Source organism: Oncorhynchus mykiss, chromosome 26 (assembly GCF_013265735.2).
Source record: "Oncorhynchus mykiss isolate Arlee chromosome 26, USDA_OmykA_1.1, whole genome shotgun sequence".
NCBI classification, from domain to species: domain Eukaryota; kingdom Metazoa; phylum Chordata; class Actinopteri; order Salmoniformes; family Salmonidae; genus Oncorhynchus; species Oncorhynchus mykiss.
In genome coordinates, this window is record NC_048590.1 from 39,113,548 (window position 1) to 39,135,164 (window position 21,617).

Sequence of the window (21,617 nt, forward strand, 5' to 3'; positions counted from 1 at the left end):
TTATGCAATCTTAATAGTAGGCCTAGTCTATGCAATAAATTAGACTCCCCGGATGAGATCAATTATAGGCATATTAGTCTATAATAAGTTACATGATCATTGTTTTCCCTTACCTCAGTGGTTACTGTTGGCAATTATGGACATTGCATATTCCCTAGGTTTTTCAAAGGTTGAATCTAGAAAAATATGACTATTACATTCTCTCTATTATGAAACAGTCTACGATTAACACCTCTCGCTCGCCAACCTCCTTTCCAGCCGCTCTCCTCGAGCGCGTCATGCACTCATTTGCATACGGTGCGATTTGAAATACAATGTAAACAGCTCTTGAACTGAGCAGCTCATCGAAACAGGTCGAGCAGTCCTTGCTGGCTATTCGTATCATTGGTGGTGTAGTCTGACTGGCATTATTTCAGCTGATGGGCATGGCCCTCCATTCTGATGGAAACGTGGGAGATTCGAAATGACTATTCGTCACATTGCTCCCGCGGAGAACCAACCTGTGGTTTCACACAGAAATGTAGCCAATTTCCTCGGCTTTGACTGTCGCGCAGACACGTCATTCAGAGACTAGTCCGTGACCCGCCCAGCAGCATTTGACTGAAGAGAGCAATGAAGAGATTGGAGGTATGATAACAGTTTAACTGGACCTCAGCAGCAGGCTAACATTTTATCACACTGAGTGAGTGATACAGTATACATTCTTTGATTGCCCAGCCGTTGAGCATTCAGTGCGATATCACATCTGGGCTACCGGAAATACAATGCTCAACCACCGCTGTAGATTGACATTGCTGCTATCCAGGTGTTGGACCAAAGAGGAGGGACGTTTTTGATGTGACATTACATCTATGCTGTGTGCAGTTTTTTGTGGTCCCATTCACAGACATAGAGCAAGAAGATGCTGAGCCGTTTCATGAGTGGCAGCATCAGGAATCTGGAACGAGAATACAACTGTACCGTGAGGCTGCTGGATGACTCGGAGTACACCTGCACGATCCAGGTCAGTTCCTGTTTAGCAAGCAGGGAACCTATTATATTTATACTGTTGCTGTCACCGTTGGTTGCCCCACTGTGGGTCATGTCTCTTTCGCCTGAGTATCTGCTACTTGTGCGCATCACATGACAGCTTGATGAAAATAGAGAAAACCGTAATCTGCATTGCGTATTAAATGTGTAAAGATCTAATGTATCTCATCGGATATTTGATCTCATTCTGCTGGCTGGATTTTGGAAGCATGGCTTCAGTGCACTGCAACTGTCCTGAATCGTTCATCATACAATATTGATCATCTATGGATCATCTATTGATCAATGACACTTTTCATATGTTCTATGTTTGTCTTGGTCTTAGACTGGCATTGGCCAAGGTAAAGAGTGATAATCAGCATCAATAACAGTGTCTCCTAACCTGGACGCTTAGAGATGTGACAGTTCTCCTCACCATCATATTAGTAATGACAATATGTAGAGACCTTCACCATCCACAACATCTCTGGGATCTGACAACAAAGGAAAACTATAGCCTACTTTCCAATGTGACTGAAACACTGAATTGAAAGGAAATGGCAGGATTTAACACCAACCATGTAAAGTCTGTAAACAAATGCTGATACCTTATCAGAGAAGAGGTCAGAAGAGGTCAGTCAATCAATCAGCCATCTGCAATCAATCTGCAATCAATCAACATGACCATTTTGTATCAGAACCTCTGACTTTCTGAGTATTGTAATGACCCTGGCTTTCCTTTTGCTGATCCATACCTGATCAGGCCCTTGCATCTGCTCTAAGAGAGAGACAAAGTATTGAAACACAACACATCTCCAGGACACACATTTTAAGGCTTGTCACAAGTCACATTTGAATCACTCTCAGACTGTTGTTGATGATCTGCAATTCTCTCACAGAGAGAGGGAAGGGGAGGTAGATGGATAGATGGATAGCTAGAAAGACGGACGGACAGACAGACAGACAGACACATTGGAAGAGAACATGTGAGAGAGTGTATGGGAGAAAGAGAGCTTCAGTTCTTTATATACTGCATTTGGGCATTATTAGTCTGTGTACCTCAACGCTTTAGGGCTGCACTGCTCACAGCCGTACTCAGCTTATAATGTGCTCTCTGGTTCTATTCTGAATGCATCTCTGGATCTTCTGCTCTCTATTGTTACAGGGTGGTTTGCAACAGGACATTTTCAAACCCTTTATGATACTGATTACAGTCAAATGGCCAAAGTGCCATCTAGTGGCCTCATGGGTGGAATGTTATTAATTTGTCATAATTTCATTAATCAACATTGTTAAAAAAAATCTGAAAATCCTGTTTTATATGTTAAACAGTTTTGTTATAGTTCTGCCTTCTGTGATGTATACAATGTGTAACATTTGGAGGCAAACTCAAAATAATCTGAAATGGTACAGGTATCTTCTTTTTTGTAAGCCTGTGTGTGTTTCAAAATAGATTTGTTTTAGACTACCAAGAAACACTCTGTTTGCCACTGCAGTAATTAAATAAATGTTTTAAAAAAGGAGGGAACTCAAGATTTTGAGATGCACTGACTTTGTGGTAAGATGAACATTTTAACTTCTGATGGTGTTTGGTCTTGCTCACCCTGAAGGAAACTGGAATCACTCCTAGCCAAGTCTTGAAATGTACTGTATTTTCCCCAAAGCTCTTCTAGTCTTAACGGCACATTGGTATTCCTTACTTTTACCCTCTTCAATTCACCTGGAATTCATACAAGTTTAAAACAAAAACAAGTACATTTATTAGTGACTTTAGACAGGAGCTTGAATTAAATATGTCTCTGTCTTTCATAGAACGTTATTGATCCAGAGAAGTCCTCTCCTCCTCATCAGTATGGGTGACTGAGGCACTGGCACAGAGTTGGTGCTTGTGTCCCAAATGGTACCCTATGTAGTGGGGATGTGGGGACTATATTGGACCAGGGTTCATAGGAGTCTTGTTACGGTTTTCTTCCGTCAAAGGAGAGGAGGACCAAAATGCAGCGTGGTTATTTCGATTCATGTTTAATAAAAAAAGATAAACACGAACAATACAAACAATAAACGTGAAACCATAAACAGCCTATTCTGGTGCAAACTAACACAGAGACAGGAACAATCACCCACGAAACACTCAAAGAATATGGCTGCCAAAATATGGTTCCCAATCAGAGACAACGATAAACACCTGCCTCTGATTGAGAACCACACCAGGCAGCCATAGACTATTCTAGACAACCCCACTAACCACTATCCCATTACCTACAACAAACCCTTAGACAAAACACACCACATAAAACAACCCATGTCACACCCTGGCCTGATCAAAATAATAAAGAAAACACAAAATACTAAGACCAGGGCGTGACAAGTCTGGTCAAAAGTAGGGTTCCATTTGGGACGTCCACAGTCTACAGGTCTCAGTCAAGATGCTGCATTCTGTGGTGCACTAATGAAATCACCACCGTTCCCTGGAAGTCTAATGCAGGACTTGGATGGAGTTCTGATTTTATCTTGTAAATGCATTATTGAAATAGACTTCCGCTGCTTTCGTCTAAGTGGGCGTTGTTAAGTTATGATGTTTACTGCCTGGCGTGTTGCCTGGTAATGTTGGGGTTTGTTAAACTTTTACTGCAGTGGGCTAAATCAGGCTCACACAGAGAGATTCTTGGTAAGTCTTAAACACATCTACTTTGAAACAATAGTATACACTTCACACACATGGTTATGGGCTTAAAAAAATAAGACACCTGTGCCATGTCAGATATAGAGTTGAAATGTATTACATTTTGAGTTTTCTACCCAATATTACACTTTATATACATTACAAAAGATGAAAATATAATAAAACAGTTTGAGTTAGAAACACCAGATTTCGGGTCAGGTTTTTAAAAATAATCTTTAATGATTAAATTAGGAAAAATATGAGTAACATTTCACCCATGAGGCCAAAGAGGGTGCTTTTGGTCATAGACTGCAGGAAAGGGCTTGGCAGCTTTGTTTTTGTTTTTGGAGCCGACATTCAGATAGAAAAGCCTATTGTAGATGTCAAGTTCGCTTTTCTTTCTTCTCATGCCTATACCATACATATATGTCCTTATTGTCAAAATACAAGCAGACCGTTGAAATTTAACAGAGATTATCTAAACAAAGATGATCTAAAATTATCGAAGCATTTTCTTCATTATTATACAATACTCGTCTTTGATCATATCAGCACATTTAATTGTTGAGTCCCACTTTAAATGAAGTACGACTTTAAGGTTTTTAATAGCATACATAAAGGCTTTGTAAGCACTGCAAAAATGCTTCACAAATAATCTATAAGCGTATATCATGCTTTATGAAGGTTGACACTGACATTCCCATTCCCACTGTAAGGTCAATTGCCAAATGTGGCACAACGCACTGTATGTTTATCCACCATTTATAGAGTATGACATACACTTATAGATTCTTCGTGAAGCATTTATGTTGTGCTTATGAAGTATGCTATATAAAGCCTTTATTAATTGTACTTTGGTTAAAGTTGGAGTGTCATAAGTGCATTTGTTACTGTACATGAACATGTTATTACCAAAAGGACTTCTTAAAACTGCATGTGGGTTAATCCCCAATCATTCCCAGTCAAAATAATCTCTCCTAGATGCAATACCAAATAAATCCTGAAACTGAAATTCCACCTAGAGTGAACATTACAGGAGAGAGAGAGGGTTCCAAGTGGGATCATTTCACCCCATGATAATCCTGAGACTGGGATTGCTGTTCCCCTATTTATATGTATTTCTAACTGCTGGCTCAGGCTTAATAGAAGCTAGAATAGCAGGACGATGTGATTTAGACAGCCACAGCTCTGTTTATCAGTCCCTCTAGCTACAGGCCTACTCTACGCCACCAGGCCTGAGTTCAAATAGTATTTGTTGTCTTTCAAATACTTCAGCTGTGCTTAGTTGAATATGCCTGCTGCAGTAGAACTAATCATACAATAAAGGCAAACAGACTCAAGCAAACGCTCACAAATACTATTTGAACCAGTCCTGACGCCACAGAGCTGAATCTACACAACGCATGTCACTTTGATTCGAAGGCACCCTGCAACAACATGGTTAATCCAGAATGTAGAGGAATAGTGAGATAAATCCTCCAAGGCTTTGGTGCTCTCTCAGATTAGGATGCTTTGCAGTCATGACAGTAATAACCATGATACTAATGATGTCACTGGATACATCCAAATGTCACCATATTCCCTATTTAGTGCCCTACTTTTGATCAAGGCTCTATGGGGCTATGGTCAAAAGCAGTGCACTTCATAGGGAATAGGGTGCCGTTTAGGATGCAGACACTGACTGCTTCAGCTTGTCCCTTTGATTGCTGCTCTTTCAGCAATTAAAAAAAAATCACTGACAGCTTGAAATGGTGCTGATTTTTACTTCTACGACGTGGACAGACCGGTAGGATTGTCGAGCGTCTGCCGGCGAGACTACTTACCACCTCTGAACAGAGTGGTGGATGTAATTTGCAAACCAAGTGCAAAGCGATTCTACATGTAGAAACGGGTGAAAATGATGGTCATTATGGTCAGTCGCAACAGTGGGTGGTCCCTATATCTCACCGCTCTGACAGCAAGCGAACGGTGGAGGAGCAGCCCTGTACTGTGCACACCGACAATTGGTCTGGTGAGTTTTCTCCTTTACTTTTACTAACTACTCACCATGACAACTGATAAACCCAACATGCATCTCTCTAATACTTGGTTAAGCTGCATGCATGTGAGCTGCTGTGTCCTAACCCATTCCTGGAGGCAGTGCTGTACAGCTGTTAAGATACGGTATACTCCATAGCAGTTTGGAAGAACAAAACAACTCTGGTTGAGTGCCAACTTCAGGCAGGCATTGCATGAAACCTTACACCTCCATATTTAGCCAGCAGCACCAGAAGTGGACCTTTAACCACACCAGTCCCAGGTGACCTGTAGAGTGTCAGATAAGAAGCACAGAAATATTTTGATATGGTATTTACGTCCATGGTAGAATTGCAGTTACACACTAATAGCCTATGAATAGTTTGTTTATTTGGGTCGTTAATTAGTTACTAGTTGTTTTGAATTATACTAAGTCATTACCAGACAATACTCATTAATACCATGTCATGTCCTATTAAATATCAGGAACATACCAGAGCACACATTACTGGTTATAAAGTAGAATGCTCAGCCTTACTGGAATATAAGCACAGTTCTGTTGCTTACAAACCTTGATAGATAAACACCTTTCTCTGTAGCTTAGTGAATATGAACCTAGTCGCTGTCAGACAGACATTCGAGTCACAGAGTGCCTGCCTGCAGAGCGGACTGACAGGCAGTGAGGCAGTGATGACGGAGCTGTCTCTGACTGTCTGTTTAGGGTTTAAGCGGCTCTACTGTTGCTGTGCCGACCCACAACAATAAATAATACAAATGTGTGCCAGGAGTGAATATTTCATGGAGCGTTTCACCTCTACCTCAGACTGCTATGATTGCAGGCATCACAGCACACATGTTTTTGGGGCTGTTTATACACAAACACACACAGACGCTAACACAGATCCACACACCACGATAGCAACAGACATGTTGCTGCTAGTAGTGATTTTTCATTTCATTGTGGTGCAGGCAGGAAGCAAAAATATAATATTTTAGCTCACTTTGCAACCGCTGCATGCTCCCTCTCTCCTCACCCAGTGATGATGTCACTGGGATAGCTCAGGACTCTGCAGCAGTGCCTGTAGGATCCACAGTCAGCACAGGAGCAATGAAGATTCCCACTGTAGTCACTCTCAGTATAGAGTATATTCTCTGTGTACATATTCATCCTATATGGAGGAGTATTAGGATGCCCTAATCTGTCCAGAGAAATTAAGAGATACAGATGGATTTATCATGAATTACTTTAAATTAATAACGTCCCTCAAGAAAGATTAGATAGAGAATAATGTAAACAAGATACGTAAAATGTAATATCTTGGCATAGGATAATTAAGCAATAAGGCACGAGGGGGTGTGGTATATGTCCAATATACCACGGGTAAGGACTGTTCTTATGCACAACGCAATGTGGAGTTCTAGGACACAGCCCTTAGCCGTGGTATATTGGCCATATATCACAAACCCCCGAGGTGACTTATTGCTATTATCTACTGGTTACCAACTTAATTAGAGCAGTAAAAATACATGTTTTGTCATACCCGTAGTATACGGTCTGATATTTGAAAATTAAAGAGAGCTGTACACTCTAGGAGCTCAGATGCAAAAATTAAATTACCAACGTTTCGACAGCCAAGCTGTCTTCATCAGGGTATAATCACAAACACTGCGGGATGACTCGTTTATGTAGTGTCAAAAGACACAGTGCAATCATGGCTAAGAGTGGCCTAATATCATTGGTTAATTATCAAATATTAAAATGGCATACAAAGAACAGCATACAAACAACAAATGGATAGCATACGATCATCAATTCATTTGACTACAAAAGCTTACAAACAATTACAATGGCAAAGTCACAATAATCACAAGAATGGCTTCAGATCAAAGTCTACGTTGAGTTAAAGATCCAGGCAGCCTCTCGTTTTAACAATAAATGATCAAGGTCACCCCCTCTCCTAGGGAGGGTGACACGTTCGATGCCAATATAACGCAGAGACGAAATCGAGTGGCCTGCCTCCAAGAAGTGGGCCGCAACTGGGTAAGTAAAGTGCTTTTACGCATTGTGAAGAGCTGCTGGCAAACGCAGTAAAGTGCTGTTTGAATGAATGCTTACGAGCCTGCTGCTGTCTACCACCGCTCAGTCAGACTGCTCTATCAAATCATAGACTTAATTATAATATAATAACACACAGAAATACGAGCCTTAGGTCATTAATATGGTCAAATCCGGAAACTATAATTTCGAAAAACAAAACGTTTATTCTTTCAGTGAAATACGGAACCGTTCCGTATTTTATCTAACGGGTGGCATCCATTAGTCTAAATATTCCTGTTACATTGCACAACCTTCAATGTTATGTCATAATTACGTAAAATTCTGGCAAATCATGCGGCCCAAACTGTTGCATATACACTGACTCTGCGTGCAATGAGTGCAAGAGAAGTGACACAATTTCCCCTGGTTAATATTGCCTGCTAACCTGGGTTTATTTTAGCTAAATATGCAGGTTTAAAAATATATACTTCTGTGTATTGATTTTAAGAAAGGCATTGATGTTTATGGTTCGGTACACATTGGAGCAACAATACGCACCGCATCGATTATATATAGCAGGACATGCTAGATAAACTAGTAATATCATCAACCATGTGTAGTTAACTAGTGATTATGATTGATTTTTTATTTATTTTACCTTTATTTAACTAGGCAAGTCAGTTAAGAACACATTCTTATTTTCAATGACGGCCTAGGAACAGTGGGTTAACTGCCTTGTTCAGGGGCAGATTGATTGTTTTTTATAAGATACGTTTAATGCTAGCTAGCAACTTATATTGGCTTACTGCATTCGCGTAACAGGCAGCCTCCTCGTGGAGTGCAATGAGGCAGGTGGTTAGAGCGTTGGACTAGTTAACTGTAAGGTTGCAAGATTGAATTCCCCGAGCTGACAAGGTAAAAATCTGTCGTTCTGCCCCTGAACGAGGCAGTTAACCCACTGTTCCTAGGCCGTCATTGAAAATAGAATGTGTTCTTAACTGACTTGCCTAGTTAAATAAAGGTGTAAAAAATAAAAAATAAGAAAATTGGCCAAATCGGTGTCCAAAAATACAGATTTTCGATTTTTATGAAAACTTGAAATCGGCCCTAATTAATCGGCCATTCCGAGTAATCGGTCGACCTCTAACGCACACCACACACACATACACACCACACACAGGTGGTCGAGTTGTGCCAAGCCAAAAAGTTCACACGTGAACCAAAGCAAACTGAACTGAGCAGTAGTAATGAATCTGACTGAGGAGTGCATGCAGAGTTGAGCGGAGGTCTATCAGTGTAATCAATACAGTTTAATGATCCAATATCCCAGCTTTTATGCACCGCCTCGTGTGTATCCTGCTCCCTGCACATTACATTAACCCGTTTAAATGTTATTGCTGAAAAGTAATTCTCAGCCTTTGTCGTACTGGGAATCAAGCAGGAGATTATGAAGTTTGTTTTGTCTCCTGGATTACAGAACCAATGCATGTCTGTCTGTGAAACTGTGAAACTGAGAAATGAATGTGGCCTAATGTTGTTATGAATTTCTTCTAGATGTCTCTCTCTCTCCTTCAGACATCTATCACTTTCATCTGTCCCTTCTCGTCTTCATTTGGCAATGAGCAACAGCTAGGCAGCTCTTCATTGATTTGTCTGGACAGTTCAGATCATCTACCTAGACAGATGTAGGATCTTCATTTGAGCCAGTTTGCTACAGCTGGGAAATAATCCTGCAGCAACAGGAAATGTGAATTATTATGTGGATTAGAATGAATTGAGATTTTTTTGTAGGGGTTGATACATTTTTCATTAAGTCTGACATTTTAAGTGGAAATTCCAAACTTTAGATTCCATTTTTAACCTCGAATACACCACAAGTTAGCATTTCCTGCTGTTTCTAAGTCAGTTATTTTGTCAGAATTTCCCATATTCCAAAGAGATGACTGCCTGAGTCATAGTTTTTTGTATGAAGGAAGAGCAACCACTGACTATAAACCTACACCATGTGATCAAGGCATTGAAGAGGCAGATCAAACCAGACAGAATTCCACAAGTGTTAATCCACCGTGTGTAGCAGTGCACCTCTAGAGAATACATCAGTACAGCCTCTCAAGATGGGTTTATAGCTGGAGGAGAAGATGCTTTCGTTGTGCAGGCTAGCTGCTTGTCTATGCATTGGGGAACCTAAACAAGTTTTCTGAATATGATAGAGGCACCATATTCCCTATATAGTGTATAACTTTTGACCAGAACCCTATGGTAGTGCACTATAAAGGGAATAGGGTGCCATTTGAGGCGCAGACCAGAGCCTGTGAGCGGAGTTGAGCGGTTGGTAATCCCCCTCATTGCTCATGGAGCATCCAGGGCTCATCATCCTTTCCCACAGCTCCGCTAAAAAACGCTCTGCACTCATAGGAAAAAAACTGCCGCTCCAAATTCGCTCCATTCATTAAAATCACAATTTAACCAACACCAATCTATTTTGTAACTATCTGGACCTACCAATTGGTTCTGAAGTATTGAAACCAAACCATATGGATTTAAATTAAATGTATGAAAGGTGAATGTAAGAAGCGCTCATAATTTCAAATAGGCTACATGTCATAGTAAATAGCATATAAACACTCTAAATAGGTCAGGAGCCAGACAGGGAGCCAGGGAAGGAATGCAAATTAATTATTTAGGCTATAGTATTTCAATTATTTTAAGGCTATAGCCTACAAAGAAATACATTGTGAAACATTTGCGAGTGCTCAGCATTTAAACAACATTTTTTGTTATTAAGTCTGTGTAGTCTATAAATTGTGCATATAGGCTATGACTTACTTAGAATTATATACAAATTAAATGAAATATGACTTATTAGCGCCTTTTGAATTCCTTTTTAGAATTCATTTTTCAGAAACACGAGTTTGGCCAGTCTGTGCCTTCAGGCTCACACGATGGTGCCTGGAGAGCAGGCCAGCATCGCAAAATATCCTCTCCACACTTGCAGAGCCACTGGAGATGCTAAACACCCTTTTGGCCACTGATGCCAGGCTGGGCAAAGATGCAGAGTTGTTTTTTAAAATGATTCTATAGGTAGACCTAAACGTTTTTAGGCAAAATAACCCAATCAAAACGGAAAGCTCCTTGAACGTGGGAATATGCCAGGTCTATTGGGCCAAATTCTATAGATAATAGAACAAACATGAATGAAACGTTTAAGAGATCAGATTTTTTGTTTATAAATACTTTGCCACAATGACACACGTAGTTATCTATCCACCTCGTTGCCTTTTTTAGCATGTGCAATGTAGTTAGTAAAGTACACCATCATGCTTTTCAGATTCCACAATGATTCTTTAGTTATGGACACTACTATGGACACTACTATGGACACTCTCTTGCTCTTGGTCCTCATCTTTGTAAGTCACCTTGACACCTTGAAAATATTTAGCGAACTCCATGACAGTAGCTAAATCAAGGGGCTATAGCAGCACACATGTACACTACAAATGCATGCTGGGCCGGGCATGTCCTGAGATCGAAGTGAGCGCTACTGGAGAAAAATTGGAGCATTTGGGAATCTCGCTCCACGCTCCAGTCAAATTGGGCACGCTCCGCGCCAGCTCCGCTCCTCGCGCCAGCTCCGCTCCTCACGCCAGCTCCGCTCCTCGCGCCAGCTCCGCTCCTCGCGCCAGCTCCGCTCCAGCTCCGCTCCTCGCTCCAGCTCCGCTCCTCGCTCCAGCTCCGCTCCTCGCTCCAGCTCCGCTCCTCGCTCCAGCTCCGCTCCATCTCTGCTCCAGCTCCGCTCCATCTCTGCTCCAGCTCCGCTCCTCACGCCAGCTCCGCTCCTCGTGCCAGCTCCGCTCCAGCTCCGCTCCTCGTGCCAGCTCCGCTCCACTCACTACTCTGGCTCAGACATAGAGTATGCTATTCTTCTTCTTTCATGATGAACTTGAAAGGAGTGACAACGCTTATTTAAGAGTGCTGCAGTTCTCCTGCTGTAGAGGACATCATCTTTGAAATGGGAGGGAGGGAGGGGGATTCTGTTCAGACAGATGATTGTGTCAAAAGCAGTGAACTTGAACATTGTTTTGTTGCAGTTTGCTGCAATTCATGGAATCCCATTAAGTCTTCTCTTCCTTTTGATATTCAATCTGCATATTAATGATGTTGTTACTGAGGTGCTCATACTTGTTATGGTGTGTATTTGTGCGTACTTGTGTGTGTGCAGCACCGTACCTGTATATGTGTGGTGTGTGTGTGTGTGGTTATTTGTGTATCTGTGTGTTTCTCTGGATGTTTGTGTGTGTGTGTGTGGTTATTTGTGTATCTGTGTGTTTCTCTGGATGTTTGTGTGTGTGTGTCCAAGGGTGTTTGCGTGTGTTCAGTCACTCTGAATGATAATAAATATATAATAATAGATGCCATTTATAAAACACTTTTATCCAAAGTGACTTAGTCATGCATGCATACATTTTAAATATGGGTGGTCCCGGGAATCACTCCCACTACCCTGGCGTTACAAGCGTAATGCTCCACCAACTGAGCTACAACGGAATTATGTGTTTCGTCCTGTAAAGGAAAGAGAGAGAGGATCAGTATGATTGCTGTGATGCCCTATAGAGGTGCACGCTCTGCACATTAGCTCTGCACATTACTATCATCTTACTATCATCTCATCCTCTCAGTGGGCTTGGTGCTATAGGAAGTTGAATACAGCATAAGGAGGGAGAGAGAGAGGAAAGATACAGATTGAGGGATGGAGAGGGGGCTATAATAGAGAGAGAGAGGGGGGAGAATGAGAGAGAGAAGACGGCCTGTACATGTTAGCTGTACTGATTATGCCAATGTTGACTGGCACTGGCCCCTTCCTCTTGGCATCCCTGTATAGGATGCATGTCTGTGTCCTGTAGTCAGTGTGGAAGGCTGGCCAGGTTAGTCTGGTGTGAATCCCAAATAGCACTCTATTCCCTACGGGCCCAGGTCAAAACATAGGGAATAGAGAGGTATTTGGGATGCAGCCCAGGACTCTGGAGGATACCCAACAACCCAATATCCCACGGGTCTCTCCTCTGACTGTCCTCTCCACAGCCTATCAGGGCTTAGGGCCTAAGCTACTGGTGGGGGAGGTGAAAAACACACAGGCTGCATGTAGACTAAGGCATGGGGGATAGTGCGGCGTGATAGAGGCCAGGGGTACTCAAGTACTATTTGAGAAGGCCCGGTTACACACATTTCCTAGGTGGCAGTCCCAGGTCCAGTTGGATAATGTAATTTTTCAGCGTAGAAACAAACCCCCACCTCGCAACCCATGCGACCTCAAACTGTTCACACCCCTCTTGTTGGCGGATAGACAATTTGCAGTTTTAAAGCTAATTTCCTGCAAATCTATGTATCATCCATGTCTTGTGTGTTTATGGTACCAAGGGTCGAAGCCCGACGAGTAAAAAATAAGTCTAATTATTCTATTTTTGGGGGAGGGGGGCTATGGTCCATGTTGACCCCGTTCTGGGTCCGAATCCGGTCCGCGATCCGCCAGTTGAATATGTAGGATATAGGCTAATGTACTGAGGGTGTTTCCACACAATCACGCTAATTACATGTGGTACAGTGCCTCTGCTATTGATGATGGGAGATAGTGTTACTATAAGCACAGACGTGTGATATAGTTATGTTAATGTTATGGGAAATAAGGGAACCACATTCTCCTTTTCCTCACCAATTAATGTTGTGTGCCTAAGAGCGTATCTGTGTGTGTATTTGTGTTGATATTGTTGTTGTCCTCTCTTGTCTCTTGGGGATCTTGTGCCTGCCTGGCTGGCTGCCTGGCTGGCTGCCTGGCTGACTGCCTGGCTGCATTGTAATGGGGACTAGGGCTGTGCTGAGATTCAGACACTCTGCTAGGGCCAACATCTGCTCAGCAGCCAATAGCATAGCCTCCCTGCCTGACAAATACCCTCAGCAATATATACAGTTGAAGTAGTATTTGGTAGCATTGCCTATAAATTGTTTAACTTGGGTCAAATGTTTCGGGTAGCTTTCCACAAGCTTCCCACAATAAGTTGAATTTTGGCCCAATCCTCCTGACAGAGCTTTGTAGGCCTCCTTGCACGCACACACTTTTTCACTTCTGCCCACAAATTTATTATAGGATTGAGGTCAGGGCTTTGTGATGGCCACTCCAATACCTTGGTTTTGTTGTCCTTAAGCCATTTTGCCACAACTTTGGAAGTATGCTTGGGGTCATTGTTCATTTGGAAGACCCATTTGCGACCAAGCTTTAACTTCCTGACTGATGTCTTGACATGTTGCTTCAATATATCCATAATTTTCCATCCACATAATTTTCCATCCTCATGATGCCATCTATTTTGTGAAGTGCACCAGTCCCTCCTGCAGCAAAGCACCCCCACAACATGATGCTGACACCCCGTGCTTCACGATTGGGATGGTGTTCTTCGGTTTGCAAGCCTCCCCCTTTTTCCTCCAAATATAACGATGGTCATTATGGCCAAACAGTTCTATTTTTGTTTCATCAGACCAGAGACAGACCAGAGACATTTCTCCAAAAAGTATGATCTTTGTCCCCATGTGCAGTTGCAAACCGTAGTCTGGCTTTTTTATGGCGGTTTTGGAGCAGTGGCTTGTTCCTTGCTGAGAGGCCTTTCAGTTTATGTCGATATAGGACTCGTTTTACTGTGGATACTTTTGTACCTGTTTCCTCCAGCATCTTCACAAGGTCCTTTGCTGTTGTTCTGGGATTGATTTGCACTTTTCGCACCAAAGTACGTTCATCTCTAGGAGACAGATGGCGTCTCCTTCCTGAGTGGTATGATGGCTGCGTGGTCCCATGGTGTTTATACTTGCATACTATTGTTTGTACAGATGAACGTGGTACCTTCAGGCATTTGGAAATTGCTCCCAAGGTTGAGCCAGACTTTTGGAGGTCTTCAATTTATTTTCTGAGGGCTTGGCTGATTCTTTTTTATTTTCCCATGATGTCAAGCAAAGAGGCACTGAGTTTGAAGGTAGGCCTTGAAATACATCCACAGGTACACCTCCAATTGACTCAAATTATCATTTAGCTTATCAGAATCTTCGAAAGCTATGACATCGTTTTCGGGAATTTTCCAAGCTATTTAAAGGCATGACCCACTGGAATTGTGAAACAGTGAATTATAGGTGAAATAATCTGTCTGTAAACAATTGTTGGAATAATTACTTGTGTCTTGCACAAAGTAGATGTCCTAACCGATTTGCCAAAACTATAGTTTGTTAACAAGTAATTTGAGGAGTGGCTGAAACTAGTTTTAATGACTCCAACCTTGGTGTATGTAAACTTCCGACTTCAACTATATATATATATATATATAAATGTCCTCCCAGAATGTTGATGTTTGGTTACTACTAGTTTGACTTTTGTTACAAAGCCTACTACTGTTATATTCCCCTCAAGGAATAACTGAATGTTGTGAAATCTTGATGTAAATGCTACGTGTATGTAATGTCACAGAGATAGAGGCTGTTCTTTAAAATGGACTGGCTTCATGTCCTTTTAGATCTGGCCTAGAGGATGTATCTCCAAAGTCTCCCCCATCTTCAAGGTACACCAGCGTTGCCGACTGAGGTCTCTAAAGAAAGTACAGGCTTAAAGAGATACTTCGGATTTAAAGCCGACTGAGGTCTCTAAAGACAGTATAGGCTTAAAGAGATACTTCAGATTTAAAGCCGACTGAGGTCTCTAAAGAAAGTATAGGCTTAAAGAGATACTTCGGATTTAAAGCCGACTGAGGTCTCTAAAGAAAGTATAGGCTTAAAGAGATACTTCGGATTTAAAGCCGACTGAGGTCTCTAAAGAAAGTATAGGCTTAAAGAGATACTTCGGATTTAAAGCCGACTGAGGTCTCTAAAGAAAGTATAGGCTTAAAGAGATACTTCGGATTTAAAGCCGACTGAGGTCTCTAAAGAAAGTATAGGCTTAAAGAGATACTTCGCATTTTGGCAATGAAGTCCTTTATCTACTCCCCCAGAGTCAGATGAACTCGTGGATATCTTTTGTATCTCTACGTGCAGTTTGAAGTATGTTGCTAAGTACTGTAGCATTAGCGCAATTGCTAACTAGCGTTAGCACAATTAATGGACATCTATGGCATGCTAGCTGTTACCATAGACGTCCAGTCATTGTGCTAACCCTAGTAAGCTTTGACTTGCGAATCTACCTCTAACTTCCTTCATACTGGACGCAGAGACATACAAATATAAACTACAAGTTCATCTGACTCCGGGGAAGTAGATAAAGGGCATTTCCCTGAAGTATCCCTTTAAAGCATTGTTAGAAGCCACTGTCAATCATTTTAGTTTCCACACTGTTGTTGTTATATAAAATAATGAGTGGTAGACTTCAGGAAAAACGTCTCATCTGGTCTGTAGCGTCATCATGCTGTATTTTCACATCCTTCTTTTATATTGTGTTTCTACCTTGTCAGCTGGAGCGCCTCCTGCTAGCTCAATCTAGACTGAAGTGACGAGAGAGTGCCATAGGGAAGCAAAGGCACAATAACCACCTGGGAGTTTCCTGAAAAGAAGCTAAAACTCTGCTCTGCATTCTGTTCAGCTCGCTATGGAGAGAGAGAGAGAGAGAGAGGGAGAGAGAAGCTCGCTGTTGAAAGGGGGAAAAGGGAGATAGAGAAAGTGCTAAATAGAAGCTAAAAGGCTGCTCTTCAACTGTTCAGCTCTCTGTGTGGGGATTTAACAGAGCTCTGCTGGAAATAGCTGAAAGTCAGTTTGCCATCTGGATTCAAATAAATTGCACACTGAATCAAAGTTTTTACACAGCGCTGTAGCTAGGGAAAACGTGTTGAACTGCTTGAGTGCTTTTGTTGAATCATGGACAATAGTATTTGACCCAGGTGGGTGGAAATGCATGAGTTTGAAATGAAGAAAAGCACTGCAGGCATAGAAAGTTGTAATGCTTTGTTTTGGGTAGTCTTAATGTTACAAATTCTGTCTTTGGCTTTTATACCTCAACAGTAAGTGACAAAATGTATGTGATCATCACATTACTACACTCAGTACACATCACAAAGTACTATAGATATACTGTGCATTCGTTCTTGACTCCAAAACTGCTCTATTCTCCCACAAATGGGATTCATTAGTAAGCCAGCAATGTCTGTTCTGACATTTAACACATATACAGTGGGGAGAACAAGTATTTGATACACTGCCGATTTTGCAGATTTTCCTACTTACAAAGCATGTAGAGGTCTGTAATTTTTATCATAGGTACACTTCAACTGTGAGAGACGAAATCTAAAACAAAAATCCAGAAAATCACATTGTATGATTTTTAAGTAATTAATTGGCATTTTATTGCATGACATAAGTATTTGATACATCAGAAAAGCAGAACTTAATATTTGGTACAGAATCCTTTGTTTGCAATTAGAGATCATACGTTTCCTGTAGTTCTTGACCAGGTTTGCACACACTGCAGCAGGGATTTTGGCCCACTCCTCCATACAGACCTTCTCCATAGCCTTCAGGTTTCAGGGCTGTCGCTGGGCAATACAGACTTTCAGCTCCCTCCAAGATTTTCTATTGGGTTCAGGTCTGGAGACTGGCTAGGCTACTCCAGGACCTTGAGATGCTTCTTACGGAGCCACTTCTTAGTTGCCCTGGCTGTGTGTTTCAGGTCGTTGTCATGCTGGAAGACCCAGCCACGACCAATCTTCAATGTTCTTACTGAGGGAAGGAGGCTATTGGCCATGATCTCGAGATACATGGCCACATCCAACCTCCCCTCAATACGGTGCAGTCGTCCTGTCCCCTTTGTAGAAAAGCATCCCCAAAGAATGATGTTTCCACCTCCGTGCTTCACGGTTGGGATGGTGTTCTTGGGGTTGTACTCATCATTCTTCTTCCTCCAAACACGGCGAGTGGAGTTTAGACCAAAAAGCTCTATTTTTGTCTCATCAGACCACATGACCTTCTCCCATTCCTCCTCTGGATCATCAGATGGTCAGTGGCAAACTTCAGATGGGCCTAAACATGTGCTGGCTTGAGCAGGGGGACCTTGCGTGTGCTGCAGGATTTTAATCCATGACGACGTAGTGTTACTAATGGTTTTCTTTGAGACTGTAGTTCTGGGCTGATCCCTCACCTTCCTCATGATCATTGATGCCCCACGAAGTGAGATCTTGCATGGAGCCCCAGACCGAGGGTGATTGACCGTCATCTTGAACTTCTTCCATTTTCGAATAATTGCGCCAACAGTTGTTGCCTTCTCACCAAGCTGCTTGCCTATTGTCCTGTAACCCATCTCAGCCTTGTGCGGGTCTACAATTTTATCCCTGATGTCCATACACAGCTCTCTGGTCTTGGCCATTGTGGAGAGGTTGGAGTCTGTTTGATTGAGTGTGTGGACAGGTGTCTTTTATACAGGTAACGAGTTCAAACATGTGCAGTTAATACAGGTAATGAGTGGAGAACAGGAGGGCAGATCTGTGAGAGCCGGAATTCTTACTGGTTGGTAGGTGATCAAATACTTTTGTCATGCAATAAAATGCAAATTAATTACTTAAAAATCATACAATGTGATTTTCTGGATTTTTAGATTCCGTCTCTCACAGTTGAAGTGTACCTATGATAAAAATGACAGACCTCTACATACTTTGTAAGTAGGAAAACCTGCAAAATCGGCAGTGTATCAAATACTTGTTCTCCCCACTGTAGGTATTTGTATTTGTCTTTCGGCTGGCCATTTTGCACCCTTCCGGTACTCTCCATACATTTTTTTCTGTTATCTTGTTTTTTCTCTCAGGCCTCGCGTTTTGTTTGGCTGCCTGGTTCAGTTCTATTTTGACCTTTTCTTTTTTATCTCAGCCAGTGTGTGTCGCATATTAAACCTCTCCTCTGCCTCTCTCTCTCTCTGTGTCTTTTTCCTCTCCCTTCTCCTCTCCTCTCACCAGCCATAACTTCCCCCATCATCAGATCACTTCCATACACACATCACGATACACTTCCGTCAAGTGCTAACCAAAGTTCCCATTCCTCTTCCTGTTTAATCTCTTGTGGACAGACTACACAAACAGAGAGAGAGAGGGAGATCCTTTGTAATCCTAAAGTGTCTTGTTGAGAGGGAGTTTACCAACACAGAACACGCTCAGACTCTTGTCTCGTGGGCTGTATTTGAGATGAAAGAGACAGTGTTAGTCTGCCTTCGCTTGAGGGAGCTCTCCTCTCCTTTCCTCGTCTCTTTTCTACACCCCCTCTCTGTCTCTCTCTTCTCTCTTCTCTCAGCTCAGAGACAGGTGATTGGACAGCAGCAGAATGACTCAGTCAGAGAGAAAGTTATCTGGGCTATATTCATCCATATTGGCGTTTTTTCAGTTGTATGTATAAATGTACAGTATATGGATTAAACTATAGTAGTTCTAACAAAATTGTGTTTCTTTAAAGAGCTGTCCCCTAACTTTAGAAACACACTTTGTACCTCATGGATTGATGTCAGTGGAAGATTCACACAAAGGTTTGAGATACTTCAAATACTATCAAATCAAATCACATGTTATTTGTCAAATGTGCCAAATACAACAGGTATTACAATGAACACCTTACAGTGAAATGCTTAGTAACAAGCCCTTTAACCAACAATGAACACCTTACAGTGAAATGCTTAGTAACAAGCCCTTTAACCAACAATGAACACCTTACAGTGAAATGCTTAGTAACAAGCCCTTTAACCAACAATGAACACCTTACAGTGAAATGCTTAGTAACAAGCCCTTTAACCAACAATGAACACCTTACAGTGAAATGCTTAGTAACAAGCCCTTTAACCAACAATGAACACCTTACAGTGAAATGCTTACTAACAAGCCCTTTAACCAACAATGAACACCTTACAGTGAAATGCTTAGTAACAAGCCCTTTAACCAACAATGAACACCTTACAGTGAAATGCTTAGTAACAAGCCCTTTAACCAACAATGAACACCTTACAGTGAAATGCTTAGTAACAAGCCCTTTAACCAACAATGAACACCTTACAGTGAAATGCTTAGTAACAAGCCCTTTAACCAACAATGAACACCTCACAGTGAAATGCTTAGTAACAAGCCCTTTAACCAACAATGAACACCTTACAGTGAAATGCTTAGTAACAAGCCCTTTAACCAACAATGAACACCTTACAGTGAAATGCTTAGTAACAAGCCCTTTAACCAACAATGAACACCTTACAGTGAAATGCTTAGTAACAAGCCCTTTAACCAACAATGAACACCTTACAGTGAAATGCTTACTAACAAGCCCTTTAACCAACAATGAACACCTTACAGTGAAATGCTTACTAACAAGCCCTTTAACCAACAATGAACACCTTACAGTGAAATGCTTAGTAACAAGCCCTTTAACCAACAATGAACACCTTACAGTGAAATGCTTAGTAACAAGCCCTTTAACCAACAATGAACACCTTACAGTGAAATGCTTAGTAACAAGCCCTTTAACCAACAATGAACACCTTACAGTGAAATGCTTAGTAACAAGCCCTTTAACCAACAATGAACACCTTACAGTGAAATGCTTAGTAACAAGCCCTTTAACCAACAATGAACACCTCACAGTGAAATGCTTAGTAACAAGCCCTTTAACCAACAATGAACACCTTACAGTGAAATGCTTAGTAACAAGCCCTTTAACCAACAATGAACACCTTACAGTGAAATGCTTAGTAACAAGCCCTTTAACCAACAATGAACACCTTACAGTGAAATGCTTAGTAACAAGCCCTTTAACCAACAATGAACACCTTACAGTGAAATGCTTAGTAACAAGCCCTTTAACCAACAATGAACACCTTACAGTGAAATGCTTAGTAACAAGCCCTTTAACCAACAATGAACACCTTACAGTGAAATGCTTAGTAACAAGCCCTTTAACCAACAATGAACACCTCACAGTGAAATGCTTAGTAACAAGCCCTTTAACCAACAATGAACACCTTACAGTGAAATGCTTAGTAACAAGCCCTTTAACCAACAATGAACACCTTACAGTGAAATGCTTAGTAACAAGCCCTTTAACCAACAATGAACACCTCACAGTGAAATGCTTAGTAACAAGCCCTTTAACCAACAATGAACACCTTACAGTGAAATGCTTAGTAACAAGCCCTTTAACCAACAATGTAGTTCAAGAAATGGAGTTAAGAAAATATTTACTAAATAAACGGTGCGGGGGTACAGGTTAATTATGGTCATTTGTAAAGTGACTATGCATAGATAATAACAACTAGTAGCAAAGGGGGGTCAATGTAAATAGTCCGGGTGGCCATTTGATTTTGGGTAGAAGCTGTTAAGGAGCCTTGTGACTTTACCGTCAGGTTCGGTCCTATGTTAGTTCATGGCAGAGCAGAATTTTGCATGCTAACTAAATGAGCACAACTTTCAGAACATTTATTGGTCACTCCTGTTAGAAAAGCAAACCTGTGTTGTTTAACTATGTAATGTTGACCTCTGCTAGCAAACATATTTCATACTACTGAGACTTCGTTTAGGGATGCCAGTGGTATGGGAATTTCAGGAATGATTTGTTTAAAGGAATTGTCACATTTTGATGGAATATTTAAATAAAACAGTATAAACTTCTTGAAGTTTCATGATTTGTTTGTGTGTGTGCGAGCGTGTATGTGTGTGTGTGCACGCGCACGCACGCATGTATGTATGTATGTGCGTGTCTGTGTGCCCACTGCCCATTTCCAGTGGCACGTTTCCGCATCACTCCTGCCTGTCTCGTCCTCATGCAGACAGACGGACGGACGGACGGGCGGACAGACAGACAGACAGACAGACACAGCATAGCTCTCCTATCTTTATCCCAGTAGACAGACAGACAGAGACA

The 21,617-nt window shown here is 41.6% G+C and overlaps 1 protein-coding gene across 1 annotated transcript in view; it reads left to right on the top strand.

Moving 5' to 3' along the window:
- The first annotated feature begins 268 nt into the window (after positions 1 to 268).
- Positions 269 to 21,617, top strand: part of LOC110506769 (FERM domain-containing protein 5) — a 116,624-nt gene continuing 95,275 nt past the window's right edge. Inside the window, exon 1 of the mRNA XM_036963835.1 lies at positions 269 to 1,003. Coding sequence (XP_036819730.1) covers positions 902 to 1,003 — 102 coding nt within the window. The 5' untranslated portion in view covers positions 269 to 901. The remainder of the gene's footprint in view (positions 1,004 to 21,617) is intronic.